Source organism: Leptomonas pyrrhocoris, assembly GCF_001293395.1.
Source record: "Leptomonas pyrrhocoris isolate H10 chromosome Unknown, whole genome shotgun sequence".
NCBI classification, from domain to species: Eukaryota; Euglenozoa; class Kinetoplastea; order Trypanosomatida; family Trypanosomatidae; genus Leptomonas; species Leptomonas pyrrhocoris.
The window spans coordinates 107,273-125,304 of NW_015438369.1; the positions used below are offsets into that span (position 1 = coordinate 107,273).

Here is an 18,032-nt window from a genome sequence, read left to right on the forward strand (position 1 = left end):
ATAACCACAGCCCTTGTGCGTGGCCACAGTACGCAAGGGAAAAAAAAAGGATTCGATCAAGACGCGACATCCGCGAACACACGAAATTCCACAATCGAATACAATGTGCCGCTGCACGTCTCTCTCCTCTCTCTTCCTCCTCTGCTGGATTCTTTCACCTCGAGCTGGCCCATAAACGCTTCTCTCGCTCCGCCGGAGTCATCGACAGCTTCACGTCTAAGAACTCTTGTCCATCTAGCAGTTTCCAGTTGGAGTGCACGCGGCCGCACTTGTCACAGCGCGTGGTGACCATCATGCCGGCGTAGCCCGCCGCACGGCGCTGCTCGTTGTGGTAGTTGCGGCAGTGCTCGTCCGACTTGAAAAGAATGGGGTTCGCAATGGGCTTGTAGCCCTGGGCGCTGCGCTGAACTGCCGTGCAGTGGCCGCACCGCAGATAAAACTTCTGCAAGAATCGATTAGACATGTCGAAATCCCCCTTAAAAAAAAAAACAGAGATTAGGAAGAAGGACGTCGTTGCTCTATCGTGCAAGCACCGCCACTGTGTTCTACTGCACGATAAACGATGCGTTGGCAGAGCCGCATTCCATAGGAAGAAACACACACGAGATGAAAAAATAAATATATATTAGAACGAGGGAGAGAACGAAGCACGAAGGGAAAGAGCAGTTAAAAGCGCTACACGTGCAAAGCGCCAATCGTAAAGCAGGCACAGCACACACACACACAAACACACGCGAATATCACGCCGACGACGAGCAGCGTCCACATAGACGTCACTGCGCCCCCGTTCCATTCATTCGTGGACACAGTTCGAATCCACGGAGGATCGCAAGAGACCAGCAAGCGTGTCACCGTGAATGGCCGCTCGTCTGCGAAGGGGGGAAACAAAAAAAAAACGGCGCTTGCTGCGTGGAATACACAGTTGGCGTTTGTTTGTTTTTCAAAATATCTGCCGCTATTTTTATCTTCTTCGCTTGGCGTGGCGGTTCCTCGTACCTCCATAGCTCACTCTCTTCCATTTTACGCGCCTGTGTTTCTTTTATACTATTATTAGATTCTTTCTTTGGTACTGTGACGCTTTGGGTCTGATCGCAGGAGAGCAGCACCCGCGCAAACGAGGGGACGGAAAACACAAAGGCCGTGGATGGTAAAAGCATATATATATATATCTGTGGGTCTTTACCGCAGGAGAGGCAGATGGAGATACCACGACGCACACCAAACGGTCGCCTCTTCACAGGATAGAATAAACAGCACCCAAAGCCGGTCATCCAACGACACACACAACAACAAATGAAATGGAGAGCGAAAAAGGAAGGGGGGGAAGAAAAGACGATGCTGGTCAAGTCACAAGCCTTCTCTCTTCCTACACGACCATTTTCTTTCGCCGTGGAATCTTCTTCGTAGAGCCTGCCGCCGCCACCTCCTCCAGAGACGCGTCCAGACCCAAAAATTGGCCTTCCTTCATGGTCCGCTCCGCCAGGGACTTCATGTTCGCATTCCACGCACACGACGGGCACACTGACGTCCACTGCGTGATTTGTGGATGCAGCGGCGTCTGTCCGGGCTCGACCAGCCCTGTACGACTGCGAATAGTGGCGCGGTACGGCTGCCCGCAGCACGAGCACGTCCACTGCGCACGGAACTTGCTCGTCACGCCCAACGAGCCGACGTTGTCGTTCCTTTCATTCTCCGCCAGCTTGCCGAACAGGTTGGGCTGCGTCTCCTTCAGCGGCTGCACGACTGTCTGTTCCCGCAGCACCTCCGACGCGTAGCGGCCCTTGCAGAAGTTGCATCCCGCGTGGTACTTGATGCGCACCGAGACACTCTTGCGGTAGGACGCGCCGCAGAAGGAGCACCGCCAGAAGATGCGTCGGTGGTCGTTCCACCGCACGTCGGTCAAAGCAATCTGCAGCTCCTCCTCGTTGCGCTTCACATCGACGTCGTCGATCACAGATTGGTAGCGCGCACTAAAGTTCACGAGGCGGTTCGAGTCACGCGTCACCCAGTTCACGCCCTGCATCGGCAGCTGACGGCCGACGCTGTACTGCAGATACATAGCACCGTAGTGCATGTTCGGCCACACGCCGGACCAGCGGGACTTCTGCTTGAACTCCGCCGCCGCCAGCACACACGTTTGTCGCAGCATCGTCGGATCTGTGCTATAAAAAAAAAAGGCTACGAAGAAACAAAGCAAGAGCTAACAGAAACAAAGACAAAGGAGGCAGCGCACCCTACTGCGCCTCACACGCTGATGGATGCCCGCTCCGCTGCGTGCTAACGGTACTAAATGAATGGGTTTCAGCGACAACGTCAGCAAACCGTTCATGCCGACAGGTGCAAATATCAAGGAGGTTTTAATGAGAACGGCAAGAGAGAAGTGTTAGTAAACGCATGGACACACACGGAGAGAGAGAAAGCGGCATCACCTCTTTGGTGACGAGAAGACAGCATCCGCCTGCCGAACGTTGAGCGGGGGGACTCACGAAGTTTCGACTCCATTCACAGGTGCTGCACCCTCCTCCCCAACATTACGGAATTAGTTCATTTGTTCTTTCCTCTTCTTCTCATCCCTCCTCCCCTACCCCCCCCCCCCCCCCCAACCAAACTCTCATGGGAAAGAAACAGCGACTTGTCTGACGCTTGACTTGCGCGCTCCCAACCGCCGACCCCAGCCTCTGCTGACAGTGAGAGAGGCAGTGAGAGAGGAGAGAAAGGGTTCTGCATTACGCCGCTCCTTATTTTTTTTCCTCTACTATTAGTAGTAGCCGCAGTTATTAAGCCGTGAAGAAGAAATAAATAAATATTCATAAGGAAAGGAAGAAGGGAGAAACAAAAAGCCTTCGTAGGTACAACCGAGCGAAGTTCGCGCTGACGTGAGGGGAGGCGTGCAACCTTCGCAGGTGTCACCTAGCAGATTCCTTTGTCATAAATAAATATATGTATATAGTGAGAGAAAGAGAGTGAAGTCCTCGCCAATTGCACTTCACTGCACGCTCGTTCGCCCCTCCCCACCAAGCGTGCACACGCCCAGATTCATACTCCCCACCGTCTCTTTACTCCACCGCGACATCACAGCAGCGCAATGAAAAAATACAAACCCCAACAAACCCAACACTGAGCGAAACGCGTCCAGACGGCAGATGTGAGGAGTTCGGAGCAATCCGAGAAAGAAAAAAAGGAAAAGGAAAAGGAAGACACTCAGGCGCGTGCCACGCTGCATCAGGCACTTCGTCACGCCACAATAGCGTCCTCGGAGGCGCGAATCGGCTTCGGGGCCGGCCGCCTCTGCCCGCGCAACTCCCGCGGCGGCGGCTTGCGCTGCGGCTTCTCCCACCTGGGCGGGAAGATCATGAACAGCCCGAGACGGAGACTAGAGAAGAGGAGGCACCACGCAATGATAAACCGCAGCCACGCCTGAAATGCGATCTCGTTCAGGGCGAACGGGTTTCGGCGCGCGTCCTTCGCGGCCGGCTCCTCGGCTTCGTCATCGTCTGCAAACGGATCCCGCTTCACCTTCCCTGTGTGCAGCTCCTCGTAGAACTGATCGTAGCTGACCTTGCTCTTGTGATGGGTCCGGGTGGTGTAGCGGAAGCCGCTGTAGCGGTTCGCGTTGCCGCTGCCGCCGTCGCCGCTGCCGGCGCTGCTCTCCTGCTCCTTGCGGATCCACACCCCGCTCTTGATTTGCTCGTAGGCCTCTTGAATCTCACGAAACTTCTCATCACTGCCGCCCGGTGCGTCAGGGTGGTGCTTGCGGGCGAGAACGCGGTAGGCCTTCTTGATCGCCTGCTTGTCAGCACCCTGTTTGATGCCGAGCACCGTGTAAGGGTTCTTGCTGCTGCTAGCAAAGCGGGCCTGACTCCACAGTGGCAGAGCCGTCGCAGCTGCCGACGACAGCGTGCCGGCGGTGGCGACGGCTGCTACTGACAAGGGCAGACGGCGGAGGCCGGCCAAACACAGCCTGCTCGCACGCATCGTTTCTTTTATTCCTTTGGTTTCTTATGTGTATATTAAAACGCAGACAGCGTTTGCTGTTTACGGCGACGTGTGTGCGTGTACGTGTGCAGAGGCGTCTGTGGTGATCTCCCGAGCAGCGATCTGAATTCCGATGCACAAATACACACCCCGAATCAAAGAGCCTTTACACCGGCAATCGATCAACGTAATTCGACAGGGAGAGGGGCGGGGTCTCTGGAGGGCAAGATGCCGTGGAAAGTAAGAAAAAAGAGCAAGAAGAAGAGGCAGCCGCCTTAAGGTCGGGAATACTGTGCGTGAGAGAGGGGAAAAGAGGAAGGCGTGGACGAAAATAGCAAAAACGATGAAGGTGGGAAGTGCGTGACGGAGGAAGAGGTAGACGCCTTCTTGGAAAAGAATGACCATCAACGTTTAAAGAGTTGCACGCGTGTGTCAGCATGTGTGTGTGTGTGTGGATGGGTGTTAGGAGGGGGGGAGGAGGCTTGTTTACTTGCGCTGTTTCGCGTGACTTTTTCATTTTCTGAGTTCTGAAAGTCAGACTAGTGAGGCAGGTTCGGTGAAAGAGAAAAATGCATCCTTTGTTGTTGTTGTTGAGTTCAGATGGGTAATGCAAACGTTCTGGTTACACGCAGTCACCTCCTGCGGCGGAGTGGATTATACGACAAAAAGACCCTATTATTCTACATGGAGCAGTTCCAACAAAACGAGAAAAAAAGGAAAAGACCGGTATTTTTGTCTTGTTATGATTGCACATCGGAGGACATCAATAATAATAGTAAATAAAACATTAGCTATCGCAACGTGGTCGAACGGCGCGGACGCGGTCGCCCGCACTTCGCACAGAAGTTCGACGCCGCGCTTCGGTAAATGGTAGCACACCCCGCGCAGTACTCCACCTCCACCGCCGGAGCCGCGTCGGGCACAGACGCCGGTGTCGCTGTCATCTCTGGAGAAGATAACGGAGGCAGCACCCCCGAGGGACCACCACCATCACCACCACCAATGCGTCGTCTCGGGCTTCGCGAAGAGGTGTTCTCACGGCCTCGCAACGCCAGGTACGTCGCCGGCGGCTCGATCTTGCCGCCCATCGTAGCATCCGTCAACACCAGCTCCCGAAGATCCCACTCGAAGTTAGCCAGGGGAGCGTACGCCTCACGCACCGGGAAACCCGCCTGCTCACGAGCCCCCTCGCTCTCCCAGACGGTCTCATGCGCCTCCCAGGGCAGGTCGCACACCACACAGAGGAATGCGGAGGTGAATCCTGAGCAGCCACCACAACTGCGGCAGCGCATGCGTGAGGAGGAGGCCGGGTCGTGCGCTTTGTGCCCGTGCCCGCAGCGGCACTTCGCACTCCACTCCGCGGGCTTCCAGTTGGCGCGTCGCGTCAGCCAGCCTTCGCCGATTTCCAGCGGTGAGTTTGGGATGTAGCGGAACGCGGCGCAGGCGCAGCCCGTCTCCTCGCACGGTGCCTTCCACTGCGCAAGTTGTCGATCACTCACGGGGGAAAATTTGGGATTTGGCAACGACGACGACGAAGAGGACGTGGCAGCCATGTTTGACGCACACGCCGGCGTTGTGTGCGCCGCCATTGGGTGGCCGCAGAAGCACACGTGTCGGTAGCCCAGTCGACAGCAGAAGTCGTTGTTCGCGCCACGTAGCTTCGGTTGCTCCGTGCAGCGCCACACGCAGTACACCCCTCTCTCCCAGGCCAACTTGGCTGCGTCGTTCTCCTTGTTCAGCGCGGCACGAGATTCCTTGGACGGGCCGAACTGCCGAACACCCCAGGCCACCTGCTCCTCCGAGGTGCCGTGCCGAGGGAGGTGTTGGGCGATCATGGACTTCACCTCGGTGCCCAACGCGCGGATTTCGTCGTGCACCTCATCGGACTCAACGAGTTCGCCGTAAACGGGCTTGTTGCCACCTACGAGCGCCGATGAAGAGGCGGCAGCACCACCTGCAGCACCGTGGACACGAGGCATAGCGCGTGCGTTGCTGCTGCGGCCGTCGCCCCTCTGCGTCGACGGTACGAGCTGACCGTGGCGGCTGCCGGAGGCACGGGAAGAGGAAACCGGGCCCGCCATGCGGGTGGGTTTGGCGGAGGGAAGCTGCTTCGGTGGCATGTCGTCAGACGGCTGTGCCTTTTTACGGACTATTGTTCGAGAAGAAGTAACGTAGGATAGCGCGAGAGTCTGTCAAGCATGGAGTTCGAAAAGGAAGTTCCAGTAGGTACATCAAACGCAAAACTAGCAAAAGAAGAGAAGCTGGTGAGTCGCCTGAGGCCCCGCTTGAACACAACGGCAGCGCGAAATAAATAGAAGGAGGGGAAGAGGGGCAAAGCAAAGACTTTTTCGTTAACAGTTGAAAGGAAATCTATTTAGAGATATAGATATATGTAAACGGACATCGATGCAGTTCCACATGGCGCATTGCATCATTACCGATGCGCACAGATGTCAAAGGGAAGGGGGAAGGGAAAGAGGAGCATGAGAGAATCAGTGCACTGCGTAGAGTGGGGGTTTGCTGCATATTCGCTTGGTTACAGTGAAGACACCTTCCACCGATTCATCCGCCATGAAGGCTCTCCCTCTTCCTTCCTGTGGCCGGGTCAACTGGCAACAGCAAGGATCGATGGAGGTGCTACGGTGCGTGTTATGGTGAGAAATACGAATAGCGTTAAAGAGAAACGGAAGAAGCACGCAGCAAGCACGCACACGCAAAGAACCGAGAAAAGAAACATGGGACGTCTTCCCTTTCACGCATGCGGCTCCACCTCACCTGCACGCCGCAACACCGAGCGCAGCGGCGTTGCCGCTACAGCAAACACAGCCAGAAATAATAATAAAAAGAACCCTCCGCCGTCAGAGGGACAACAAATACAACCTTTTAAACTCTTCTTTTATCCTACAAAGAAAAAGGGGAAAACATTTCTGTGAACAACCAGGAACCGAGGAAGAAAAACCCGATACGGACAACCACCCGATCTACACCACCAACAATAGCGTTTCCATTGCTTAAAAAAATGTCGGCAGAGGCAAGTGGCGCAGACAATACAACCTCGCAAAATTAGACAGCTCATATGCCTATTTCTTTCTTCCTTTCTTTTAAATCAGCGCCAATGCATCGTATGGTGCGTGCAAATCTTTCTTCACACCTCCTCGGCCTCATCCTGAGCGCCTCCCACGCGGGGCACTTCCAAGCACTTCGCCAGCGAGACGCCCTCCATCAGCCGCCACGTCGTCGCGCAGGCGCAAATCTTCGTTACGACGTCCGCCTCCCGAATGTCGTGGTAGCCCTCGACGAGCCCCGCCTCGGAGATGTTGTGGTGCTCCTCCGCCCGGTTGATCGCTAGCGCTGTCGGAAGATCCACCACCCCGTTGAAGAGTGCCAACGGCAGCAGCAGGCTGCTCGTGAACTGCGCCGTGACACACATGGCGAGCACCTGATAGGGGTTCATGTTCATGGCCAGCAGGGCATCGCGCATCTTCGCCGTCGCGTGCGGCGTGATGTGCGGGTCGCCAATGCCGGCCACCCGTGGCACGTCCATCTCGTACACCCGCTCGAACCACTGCACGATCGGGGCGATCATCGCGTCCTGCCTCGCCGCAATTGGCGCCGCGCGGAAGTACAGGTTGTCATTCTGAAAGAAGGAGAGCAGGTACTCGATGCGGGGGTTCAACATCTGCGGGGCGATGTGCAGAGCTCCACTGCACATGTCTGACATCGGCATCAGCAGCTTGTTCAGGTAGCCGGTCTGCTCCGCGTACTCCTGGGCGCAGCAGCACGCCATGGCGAGGCTCGGCACCGCCAGCGCATGCGACGACTCGAAGGCCTTCACCTTGCGCCCGTCGACCGTCACGGCGTACCAGCCCGGGTAGCGGTCCTTCAACTCCACCACGTCCACGTCCTTCCAGAAGACCCGCACGGCGCCGGAGCTGCGCGGCTTGAGGGACACATCCATCTGGTAAAGCGAGTCGTCGCTCAGCACACGGCTGCTCTCGTCCTCCTGCTCCTCGAACTTGCGCATGACCTCCTCGAGCTGCTTCGGGTTCAGGCGGGACATCTCCTCCACCTTCCGCTCCAGCTCCGCGGTGGACAGCTCGGCGTGGGCGCCGGGTGCGCTCGGCACGCCTTTCAGCAGATCGGCGGCATCCAACCTGCTCGCGATGCGGCGACGCGGCTTCTTCGGCGCCACCTTCGGCCCGGCAGCGGACGAGCTCGGAGGAGAAGCGGCAACAGCAGACGGCGGGCCCGCAGCATTCGCAGCGTCGGAGTTCGATGCGGTGCGACGTGCGGTGGTGAACGCTGCCCCCAGTAAACAGCGCGGCGCCGATGCTGAAAACGCGCGCATTTACTATTACGTACGCGCGTGTGTGTTGGGTGCTTGTGGGTGCGCGTCCTCGAAGGTTCGATGACGTCCGTTGACGCAAGAAGCAAAGCAGAGGGACCTTCCGCAAAATACGCGGACTGAAATGGTGAGAAGATGATTATTTAAGAAAAGGAGGAGAGATGCAAAGTTGATAGACAGGTGGAAGAGAAGAAAGCTGGATGCGGCCCGCGGCAGGGAAGAGAGGAAGAAGAAGCACGACCCCATCTCATCTGAAAATGATCAGCAGACGTAGTACTATGTATTTGCCTTTTTTACGGGCAGTGAAACCTGTCCCTGCCGACATCGCACAGACGGAAGAGAGCCGGTAACCGCATGCCAATGAACATTGACGCGACACAATAGAACAAAACACCAACCTGCTGTCTCCACTGAAACGACAGCTGAAATTCTGCTTCGCTTTTCTATATATGCTTTAAGTCGAATGAGGTCGCTTGCTACTTTGCGTACGTACGCAGTGAAACTCGTCCAATAAGTCGGAGCCGAAGAAAACCATTTTAAAAAACATCACCGCTGCGTGCATCAGCGAAGAGCAGAAGAAGGGGAGATAATACGAAAGGCAAACAGCACCGATAGACGCCTAAAAGAAGAAAGAAAGAGACGGCGCACGAAGTTCTCATCATCGTAATTATCTTTTTATCTGTGCACACCAGACGTGAGAGACGCCGCCGCCTGCCAGACGCACACACGCACATCGTGCGCCACCATCACCCCGCTCATCACACACCCTGTTCTCCTTCCTCTTCAATCCAGGTCATAATGCACCTCCACTGACTCCGCCACCGGTTCTTCGCCACAGACGAAGTCCGCCACCTTCCAGCTCTTGATGGCCCCCGGCAAATTGACGGCATCGCGGTGGGCGGCATCGGCGTGACCGCGGCTAATTTCCGTCCGCTTTGGGTGGTAGTTGAAGTCATGCCAGGACTGATGCAGCGGCGACACGCGCTCCTGCTTGTACCGCTTCACCGTCGGGTCGCTGCAGCTCGTACCGTTCAACAAGGAGTACATCTCGTTCATCCAGTAGGAGATGAGGTGGACGCCGAGGGCTGCCTCGTACTGGTCGGAGAAGCTCTCCGCCTCGGCACCGGAGGCGGCCAGGCAGATCACGTTTGGTGCCGTGATGTGCTCACACAAGGCAATGGCGTGGCAGGTGTCCGCGAGCACCACGACACGGCCGTAGCGGCGCTGCTGGTGCATCATCGTGAGCGTCTCCGCGATGTCCGCCGAGCTCAGGAACTCGACGTCTTGAAACTTAAAGTACGACTTCGCCCCGTGGCCGGCGATGTAAATAACGATGTTTGAGTTTTCATCCGACAGCAGGCGGCGCGTGGGCGCCGTGTTCTCGTCGTAGCGGCCCTGCAGCACACTCAAGAAGCGCCGCACGTCGACGTCGCTGCCGGAGTAGTCGACCTGCGTGCTGCAGCCGTACAGATTCATATCCGTGTGCCCGTTCACATCCTCGGTGAAAGATGGAGGCTGGGCAAAGATCTCCGCCGGGTACACGTTGCGGGGATCACAGGCGAAGCTGTCGCTGAGGAACAGCAAAATATGATCGTCATCGATGCCGTGCTGGCGCAGGGTGTGGTACATGGTGAGCGCGTTGGCGGTGTGTCGGTAGTTGAAGAGGTACCGTGACGAGGAGACGATGACCGCCCAGTTGTTGCTCTTTCCGCCATTCCTGGAGGGCGTGGCACGCACCAACCTCCATGGGGAGACGGACGGAGGCACACACGCAAGCAGGACGACAAGGAACACAATGACGGCGACTTCTAGAGGGGTGAGGAGACGGCCCCGTTGCCGCCGCCGGCAGAGCGAAGGCGCCGAAAAGCTCATCGGCACGCTCTATTCTAGCTCGGGCTGCCTCGCCGTTGGCTCGGCACGTTCATTCAACTTCTGTTCTTCGGGGGTTGGTACGCGCCGGAATGCCTCCCTCGCCGTGCTATCGGGGAACTTGGAAGGCTCTTCCGTTCTCTTATTGGTGTTTTCTTAGTGTGTGAGGCAGCCGCTGTGACTGCGTCGGCACATGCACTGTTGGCTCGCTTGCTTGAGAGCGCGTTTGCGAAGGCACAGAGAGAGAGGACAAAAGATCAGACATGGGAGGAGTGAGAGAGGGGAGAGGGAAGATACCACTGCGACATCGCCGATTTTTTTTCGTTCGTGGTTCTGTGGTGAGTGCGTGTGCGACGTTGGTTCAGCCTGCGAAAGGGGCACAACAAGCCACAGCCATTTCTTTCCTTTCCCTCTTCTCTGAGTGGCACCGGCCCTACGACGGCAAGACGACCCAGCAGGAGAGCAAGGAACGCGCAAAGCAGCGGCACCAAGCACACGTCCTCGCCGTGCACAGTGCAGAGAAGATACAAAAAGTGAAGCATGTGTGTGCGTTAACTGTATTTCTTTGTCTTGCGTTGTTCGGTGAGAAAGAAGAGGCTGCGTCGAGTCGGCACTCTACGCATTCATGTACATCGTGCGAGCGGAACGCAGCGCAAGGAAATCATGAAAGGATAATAATAATAATGAAGGCAAAGGGAGATCTTCGCGAACTACGTGAGAGGCCGCTCGCTGCTATCGTGGTTCTGTAGCCGCGGCGGCAGTCGCAGCTGACTGATCGGGATCTCGTTCTCGCTCACGCAGCCCAGGTAGGACGCCATCATCGCCTTGCTGCTGTCGCTCTTCGACACGCCGGCTGGTCCGTTGGACCAGATAAGATCGAAGCCGCCGATGCGCTCCTCGTCGCCGCTGCGTCGGTTCTCCAAGTCGATGACGTCAAGCATGTCATTCAGCATGTTAAATTTCAGGTGGTAATCCGCTGGCGTCTCCGCCGTGAGCGACGGCGACGCGTTCGTCTCGATCAGCCACGGATGCAGCACGTCATCGATCATGACGTCGTAGCCGTACAACTCGGCGCAGTGCTTGTCTTGAATGATGATCTTCTGCACGGCGAAGATGGTGCGCAGAATCATCTTCTGAATGTCCCCAAAAAGCTGGTTCGTGCGGGCCGCGCCGTGGGTGGCGGTGAGGATGGTCCGCAAGTTGCGAATGCCAAACTTGCAGCCGGAGGCAGCCGAGTACTTTGGGTACGTCTTCTGCACCGCCACGTTGGTCACGTGGATGTAGGTGTTGTCGATGTCGTCCAGAGAGTAGCGGTGGTGGCAGAAGCGCGCAAAGCCGGTGCGGTGCAGCCACACGACGAGAGGCTGGTAACTCTGCACGAGCACGTAGATGCGGAGGTCGTACTTCTTTCCGCCGACGAGGTGCGGGTTGGCGATGTATCGCTGGGCGAGGTACGGCTCGACCGGTTCGGAGGTGCCGTACGGGTTGTTCATCCCTGCCCCGTACGCGGAGTACGGACCGTTGCTCGCACCGCCCCCCGCGGGGCTGCTACTTCCATTGTTGTTGCTGCCGTTGCCACTGCCGGTGTTCGCGTTGCTGCCGCCGCCGATCAGGTACCCGTTGCGCTGCTTGAACTCACGCCGCCACTCCGCGATCTGTGAAAGCTTGGAGAATAAAAAGATGCCCTTTCCCTGCGCCTTCGCCGGCGGCTTCATGATCCAGATAGTGTTCGGGTGCCGGCGGAACTCCTGCTCAAACAGGCTGTAGTCCTGCGGAAGGGCGAAGGTGACGGGGAAAAAATCCCACGCCGCGACCTCCTCCGCATCGCCCTCCTTCTCTAACTGCTTCACCATCTTCTTAAAATTGCGCACCATTGTATCCTTGCGGGTGAGCTCGTAGTGGTTGCGGAAGTGGTTTAAGTGCTGGTAGTCATCTAAGCGGAGGCCGTCGTAGTTCTCGCGAATCCACGAGACATCGGCCCAGTAGTAGTCCCACTCAGTCTCGCTGTCCGTCTCAATCCAGCCTCGGCAGCGCATGACATCGAGGATGGTGTTGCGCAGGAAGCTGCGGAAGCGAATCGGTCCCGTGCGCGTCCGCCGGTGCTCCATCGTCGTGCGAGATGCGGTGTTGACGGTTCGTTTTTTTTTTTAATGTTGAGGGGGGTAGGGAGATAAATGTATGCACAAATCTTCAGGCGGGGTGGCGCACTCCGACTTATAGTTCAGCGACCTCCGCACCCAGCGCCTACTCGTGTTAGTGAAGAAAGAAACCGACGATGTCGCCAGTAATAGGGCGGGGAAAAGAGAAAAGAAACAGTCGTTTTTGTGCGGCTGCGAATTTCGTGCCGTGAGCAGGACGAGAAGGGAAGAGAAGAGAAAGAGAAGAAATACAGAAAAAAAAACAAAAAGAAGCAAAGAGGAAAAAGGTGATAGCAACGGCGACATGCAAAGAGGGCACTAGAAGCCCGCTCTACTTCGCACAGCAGAACAATAAATAAACAGTTGAAGAGAAATTGGCAGACAACGCACACACGCAGTGAGGTCGGCCAGAGCAAAGCGGGACAAAAAGCGCGCGCGCATCACGTTTCCGTGATCATCAAAAATAGATGCCAAACGCGGACGGCTCCTGGGCGTCCTACGCGACTCTGCTGAAAGCCACCCGGTGTCCGAGGTTGAAGGTGACTTCCTCGCTTTTTTGATGTTTCATTCATTTTATTCTCCCTCCGTTTAAGAGCTCCTCTTTGCAAAAAAAAAATAGACCTGCATCAGGCCTTGGCGGTTTAAAGTGGTTCTGTGGTCTTCTTCTTCGTGCAGCACCACCTCCGCGACGTGAGCACCTTCGCATTGCCCCCTTCCTTTCCATTAAGGCACCCTCCGTCACGCAGAGGAATAAAACAAAAAACGTAGAAGAACGAAACGTCGGAGTCCAATCAGAGCAACAGCAAAATCCAATAATAATAATAATAATTAAAGAAGGCAAGAGCATCAAACCAAATCGCGGTTGCACGTCACCAACCCATCGTACGCAGCAAAACGTGGATGCGAGCGGCGCAGCGTAGTGCAACGTCAAAGAAGGTAGAAATAAGAAGAAAAAAAACAGCAGTGCCCGTCGTGCAGAGAACACCTCTCTTCGCCGCACTCCCCGCAGTTCCCATCAGCGCCTTTCCCCTTGGTGTTTTCTCCCTCTCCCGCTCACCTCGTGTCATCCGCTTTACCACGCACTCAGCACCGGCACGACAGAGGACTGCCCGAAGTACGTCATGTACTGCGTCATGAGATGCTCGCCATCACCGCGCCGCAGAGAGTTGATGATGAGGCGCAGTCGCACCCGATGGTAGGCAGAGCAGAAATCCAGCAGCTTATCCGCGCACTCCCCACACAAAATCGGCGCACCGTCGTAGCACATCTGAAGAATGTCGAAGCACCCCGTCATCTCACGGTACGTCAGGTGCGGCGCCACGGCAATCAACGTGCAAATTTCATTAAAGGTCGCCGCTAAGGTGTAGCCGCCGAGCCCTTGGTACTCCGGGATGCGTTGCCGCGCCTCGTGGTCGCTGCGCAGGATGGAGTGCAGTAAGTACACCAACTCCGCTGCGTAGGCGTAGTTCAGACACCTCGTCACGAGACGCACCAGGCGGTTCCACACACCCTGCCGCATGAAGAGGACGTGCAGCTGCTGAAAGGTGTCGCCGGTCGAATTCACCGCGGCGGCCATCGCGTCGAAGATCCGCGCGCGGCCCTCATCCGCCATTAAGTACTGCACGGACGTCGTCGTCAGCAGCTCCACCGCACCACAGAAGAAGTGCTCCAACGTGGTGCGTTCGTAGAAGAGCACGATGCCCAGGTTGGCCCACGGCGCGGTGCAGAAGGTGTGCAGGATGTCCGCAACGTCGTACACCACCGACGCATCCACCGCATCCGTGGGGAAGTTGAAAAAGGAGGACGCACCACAGCCGTCACCGCCGCTGCTGCCCCCAACGACAGGTGGGTCGGTGCAGCACCTCGCATCCCCGCCCCCTCCCCCAAACTGGCCGTTGAAACTCGCAACAGCGGCGGCAACCTGGCCCGGTGGTGGCGAACCAGACGTCGGGTACGATAGGAAGCTAAAAAAGAGGCACAGCACATTCATCCCCACGCTCGTCAGCTCCCACGAGGTGGTGCTTAGGTTTTGATCCTCCAGGTACTGACGGCTGCGGCTGCACAGCACGGAGAGCCACGCTATCATGTCCGGCGCCGCCCGCACCTCGTAGCGCACGACGGCCGAGCAGACGTCCTTGTGGCGGAGCAGCGCCTCTAGCATCACCAGCAGCGTATCGGGCTGATGAATACCCTTTGTAATCGCCATCAAATCCTGAAAGGCGAGCCGGGGATGCACCTGCATGCGGTCATCCCGGAAGCAACGTTCTGTGATGGTGTTCACCACATCCGCGATGGGGAAACCGGCGTAGTAGCGCGTCTCCGCGTAAAAGGTGAAGGCGGTGAGAAAGCCATGTCGGGCCTCGAGGGCCTCGCTCGTCAAGCCGGCAGCACCGGCCGGGCCATGCGTCTGCAGCAGCGGTAGCTGGCCCTCCTTCACCACGTCCACCAAGCCCATCAACTTGTCCGCGCCGAGAAAATAGGTCCCGCTGGAGCCGTAGTCAACGATGCGGTTCAGCAGCATGTTCGCGTCTGCCACCAGCGCCACCTGGTCGCTGTGGTAGCGATAGACGTAGCACAGCAGGTTCACCGTGATCTCGTAAAAGTCCTCGTTGCGCGACAAATTCGTCTCGTAGACGCAACCGCAGAAGAAGAAGAGGGCGCGGAGAATGCCAATGTGAATTTGCGCGTTGCCGCTGCCGCCGCTGCTGCCGCCCGGCACCGTCGAGGGACCGGCCGGCACGCCGGCCGAGCTGCCAAAAACGTCACCACCACCACCAGCAGCAGCACCCCCGGCATCCCCTTCCGCTGGGTCGTCGAACAGCGACAGACACAACAGGAGATCTTCCGTGACCTGATCCTCCTGCCCGAGCAGCTGACGCGCAAAGCTTGCGATGGAGCTGAGGACGGTGTCATCGCGGCTGGCCGTGCCCTGCAGCAGCGCAATACCAAAAATAGACACAATCACGGAGAGCCGTGAGAGACAGACGTGGGTGAAGAAGAGCGGGGTGGTCGTTGCATCCATGGCGGACAGGCCGCTGCCCATGTTCATGCTGTACATCGCCATAGTAATGTACAGCTCCTGCAGCAGGGACTGCGTCGCGGCGCTGTAGCCCGGCACGTTACCCACACCCGCACCGCCGCTGCTGCTCTTGCTACTATTATTACTATTGTTGCCCATGTTGCCCTGCTCCGCCGCCTGCTCACGACGTGCCCGCACGCACAACTCGTACTGGTGCATCGTCTGGTGGAGCCGCTCGACCAGCTGTGGGAGGAGGTCCACCCGTTCGCAGAAGAGCACCTCCGCGATGGGCTGCAACATGCGTTCCGTCTGCAGGACAAAGGTGGCGCCGCTGCGCAGCTCCTGCGAGTCCTCGCGTTGGTGGGCGGTGTCAATAATCAAGTCCATGTACACGCTGAAGACCTCCACCACCTGCTGCTCCACCTCACGCGCGCGGTCGCTCGGCAAGGGTCCGCGGGGCCCCGACATGGGTGACTGCAACTGTGAGTGGCGCTCTTCGACCCGCTCCCGACTTGCGCTTCTCGGCGGCGTAGACGCGCCGTAGAAGCTCTCCATCGGCTCTTCCAGGGCGTTGCGCAGGCGCGGCTTCGGTGGAAGCAGTCGCTCCGCAATCAGGAAAAAGAGGTGCAGCAGCGCCTGGTACAGATCTGCCTCCTCCTCGCTAAAGGGTTGGTCGAGAATGTATCGCGTCGCGTCCGCCCACACGCGTATCAGCTCGGGGCGGCGCGCTAGGAACTCCACGGTCGCCTCGTCGTTGCGCTCGAAGGTGTTGACGAGCAGCGCGCACGACAGCCGCAGCAGCTCCGTCCGCGATGGATTTTCCTGCACCTTGAGCAGCAGACGCTGCGAGACGTCGAGCAACACACTCGCCACCTCATCTCGTGAGGCGATGTACTCCTCTTGCGGACTCGTGACCGTTGAGCACTGCCGCAGCAGCCGCGCGAGCACCGCCGCGTACGGGCCGTCCGGCTGCTCCAGCAGTGCCTGTCCGCACTGGTTCATCGCACTGGACAGCGCCGGGGCCCACGCCGGCCACCGCAGCACCGTGATGGAGGCCTCGGACGGGTGGTAAATGCGAATGAGCGGCGCCTCCAGCTCCGGGGCGCACTCCAAGGCGGTGCTGCAGACCACGGCGGCCTTCGCCGGCGAGACGGACAGCATATCCGCCGCCGCGCTGAAGAAGAAGGGGAGGACCTGCTTCGCAAAGCTTCCTTTGACGGAGAGGATGGAGTGCTTCGAGTTCTGCCGCGCGAAGAAGGTAAGTATCTCCATCACACAGTCGAGCGTCTCGTCGGTGGTCAGGTAACTTCGCAGCTTCGCGAAGATCTCTTCGGCCATCTCGGTGGAGTTCATCTGCTCCGCGGACTCGGCGCGGATGATCGCAATTTTCCAGTTGCCGAACAGCGCGGACGCAAAGACAGAGAAGAGCGCGTTGCGCAGATAAAAAGGCAGCTCCTCGCCGCTGCGGCGCCGCTCTTGGATGTACTCGAGCACGTACTGCTGCACCTCCGTGCGTTCCTGCGGTCCGAGTTCGTTGCTCACCAGAAAGAGAATCGCCTTGACGATGATGAAGCGCAGATAGTTGTTCTGTGCGCGTGGTAGCAGCGTGCGCAGCGTGTCCCAGTACTCGTAGCTGCTCAGGAAGAGGAGCTGCTGCGCCGCGCCGTCGCGGGTTTCTTTATCTGGGGACGTCAGCGCCGCCGTGGCTAATTCGCTGAGATGGGCAAGCGCATCGTTCGTCAGCTCGGATTCGCTCGTCGGTCGAGCCGAGATCGCCGAGTTCAATGGAAAACGTACGCCGCCGCTGCCGCTGCTGCTGTTGCTCATGTTCGCGTTGGGACTCGCGCTCGCACTGTAGCCCATCGGTGGCGTCCCCTGCCCCGCACTGCCCCCGACGTGTGCGTTAAAGCTGCCATTCATGACGACCAGATATTACTGACGCACACACAAGCCGCACACGAGAGATGGCGAGACGGCGACAACAACAACAGAATAAAGCAACGAGAACGAGCAGATGGGTGAATGTGTATGTTTATGCAGCTGAGCGGCTTCGCTGTGAAAAGGAAAACCGTGTACTAAGCGTCAAAACTGCCTCGAAGTCAACAACAAGATAAGCAAGCAGCCAGACAACGTCTACGTGTGTGTGTGTGTGTGTGTGTGTTCGTGCGGTACATACACAGACAAGCGAGCTAGCAAAGAAATATATATATATCTATATATATATATATATATATATATAGATAGATAGATAGATAGATATATCTGTGTCTATCCAATGATCTATAATGTGAGTACGTTTAATGAGAAGGCGGAATAAACACGAAGACACCACTTTCAACGGCTAATGTACTTCCTTGTATGTGCGTCGGCTCTGGGAAACGCCTGAAGAACGAACACCAAAACGGGGTTCTGCCGTCTCGCCACTTGTCTGGGGAAGGTCCTGTCAAGTCGCAGCGCTGCACACCGCGAGAACAACGAGGTGCGATCAAACAGCGTGTTCTGCCTGCACCCACACACGCATACACCAACTTAAGAACAAGAAAAATACACGTGGCTATTTGCTTTCTTTCACTTTAAGTAAAACAATAAGGTGGAATGCGGGAGAAAGAGATGATGAAAATAGAATACAAGCTCTCCAGAGACACCACACCGCCTTTCACAGTGCATTCGCTGTCGTTTCGTGTTC

The 18,032-nt window shown here is 57.2% G+C and overlaps 8 protein-coding genes across 12 annotated transcripts; all 8 read right to left on the reverse strand.

Moving 5' to 3' along the window:
- Positions 1-154: 154 nt before the first annotated feature.
- ABB37_06100 (putative mitochondrial hypothetical protein) lies at positions 155-463 on the reverse strand (the record flags this gene model as incomplete). The annotated part of the gene is made up of 1 exon (XM_015804347.1): positions 155-463. The coding sequence occupies one exon, from the start codon at positions 461-463 to the stop codon at positions 155-157; it is 309 nt and encodes a 102-aa protein (XP_015656921.1).
- Positions 464-1,366: 903 nt separating this feature from the next.
- Positions 1,367-2,287, reverse strand: ABB37_06101 (putative mitochondrial hypothetical protein; the record flags this gene model as incomplete). Its single annotated transcript, XM_015804348.1, has 1 exon — positions 1,367-2,287. Exon 1 carries the CDS (start codon positions 2,147-2,149, stop codon positions 1,367-1,369), a length of 783 nt encoding a protein of 260 aa, XP_015656922.1. The 5' UTR covers positions 2,150-2,287.
- Positions 2,288-3,234: 947 nt separating this feature from the next.
- On the reverse strand, positions 3,235-4,362 carry ABB37_06102 (putative mitochondrial chaperone protein DNAj; the record flags this gene model as incomplete). Of its 2 annotated transcripts, none has more annotated exons than XM_015804350.1 (1): positions 3,235-4,362. In XM_015804350.1, the coding sequence occupies exon 1, from the start codon at positions 3,973-3,975 to the stop codon at positions 3,235-3,237; it is 741 nt and encodes a 246-aa protein (XP_015656924.1). In that variant the 5' UTR covers positions 3,976-4,362. The 2 variants fall into 2 exon arrangements, with proteins under 2 accessions (XP_015656924.1, XP_015656923.1); XM_015804349.1 differs by having other exon boundaries at positions 3,235-4,266.
- A 404-nt stretch (positions 4,363-4,766) lies between these two features.
- ABB37_06103 (hypothetical protein) lies at positions 4,767-6,346 on the reverse strand (the record flags this gene model as incomplete). Of its 3 annotated transcripts, none has more annotated exons than XM_015804353.1 (1): positions 4,767-6,346. In XM_015804353.1, the coding sequence occupies exon 1, from the start codon at positions 6,093-6,095 to the stop codon at positions 4,767-4,769; it is 1,329 nt and encodes a 442-aa protein (XP_015656927.1). In that variant the 5' UTR covers positions 6,096-6,346. The 3 variants fall into 3 exon arrangements, with proteins under 3 accessions (XP_015656927.1, XP_015656926.1, XP_015656925.1); XM_015804352.1 differs by having other exon boundaries at positions 4,767-6,260; XM_015804351.1 differs by having other exon boundaries at positions 4,767-6,219.
- A 774-nt stretch (positions 6,347-7,120) lies between these two features.
- On the reverse strand, positions 7,121-8,440 carry ABB37_06104 (putative mitochondrial hypothetical protein; the record flags this gene model as incomplete). Its single annotated transcript, XM_015804354.1, has 1 exon — positions 7,121-8,440. Exon 1 carries the CDS (start codon positions 8,321-8,323, stop codon positions 7,121-7,123), a length of 1,203 nt encoding a protein of 400 aa, XP_015656928.1. The 5' UTR covers positions 8,324-8,440.
- Positions 8,441-9,103: 663 nt separating this feature from the next.
- On the reverse strand, positions 9,104-10,403 carry ABB37_06105 (putative mitochondrial GPI-anchor transamidase subunit 8 (GPI8); the record flags this gene model as incomplete). Of its 2 annotated transcripts, none has more annotated exons than XM_015804356.1 (1): positions 9,104-10,403. In XM_015804356.1, exon 1 carries the CDS (start codon positions 9,947-9,949, stop codon positions 9,104-9,106), a length of 846 nt encoding a protein of 281 aa, XP_015656930.1. In that variant the 5' UTR covers positions 9,950-10,403. The 2 variants fall into 2 exon arrangements, with proteins under 2 accessions (XP_015656930.1, XP_015656929.1); XM_015804355.1 differs by having other exon boundaries at positions 9,104-10,399.
- Positions 10,404-10,899: 496 nt separating this feature from the next.
- Positions 10,900-12,520, reverse strand: ABB37_06106 (putative tubulin tyrosine ligase protein; the record flags this gene model as incomplete). The annotated part of the gene is made up of 1 exon (XM_015804357.1): positions 10,900-12,520. The coding sequence occupies exon 1, from the start codon at positions 12,295-12,297 to the stop codon at positions 10,900-10,902; it is 1,398 nt and encodes a 465-aa protein (XP_015656931.1). The 5' UTR covers positions 12,298-12,520.
- Positions 12,521-13,399: 879 nt separating this feature from the next.
- On the reverse strand, positions 13,400-17,918 carry ABB37_06107 (hypothetical protein; the record flags this gene model as incomplete). The annotated part of the gene is made up of 1 exon (XM_015804358.1): positions 13,400-17,918. The coding sequence occupies exon 1, from the start codon at positions 17,264-17,266 to the stop codon at positions 13,400-13,402; it is 3,867 nt and encodes a 1,288-aa protein (XP_015656932.1). The 5' UTR covers positions 17,267-17,918.
- Between the last annotated feature and the right edge of the window lie 114 nt (positions 17,919-18,032).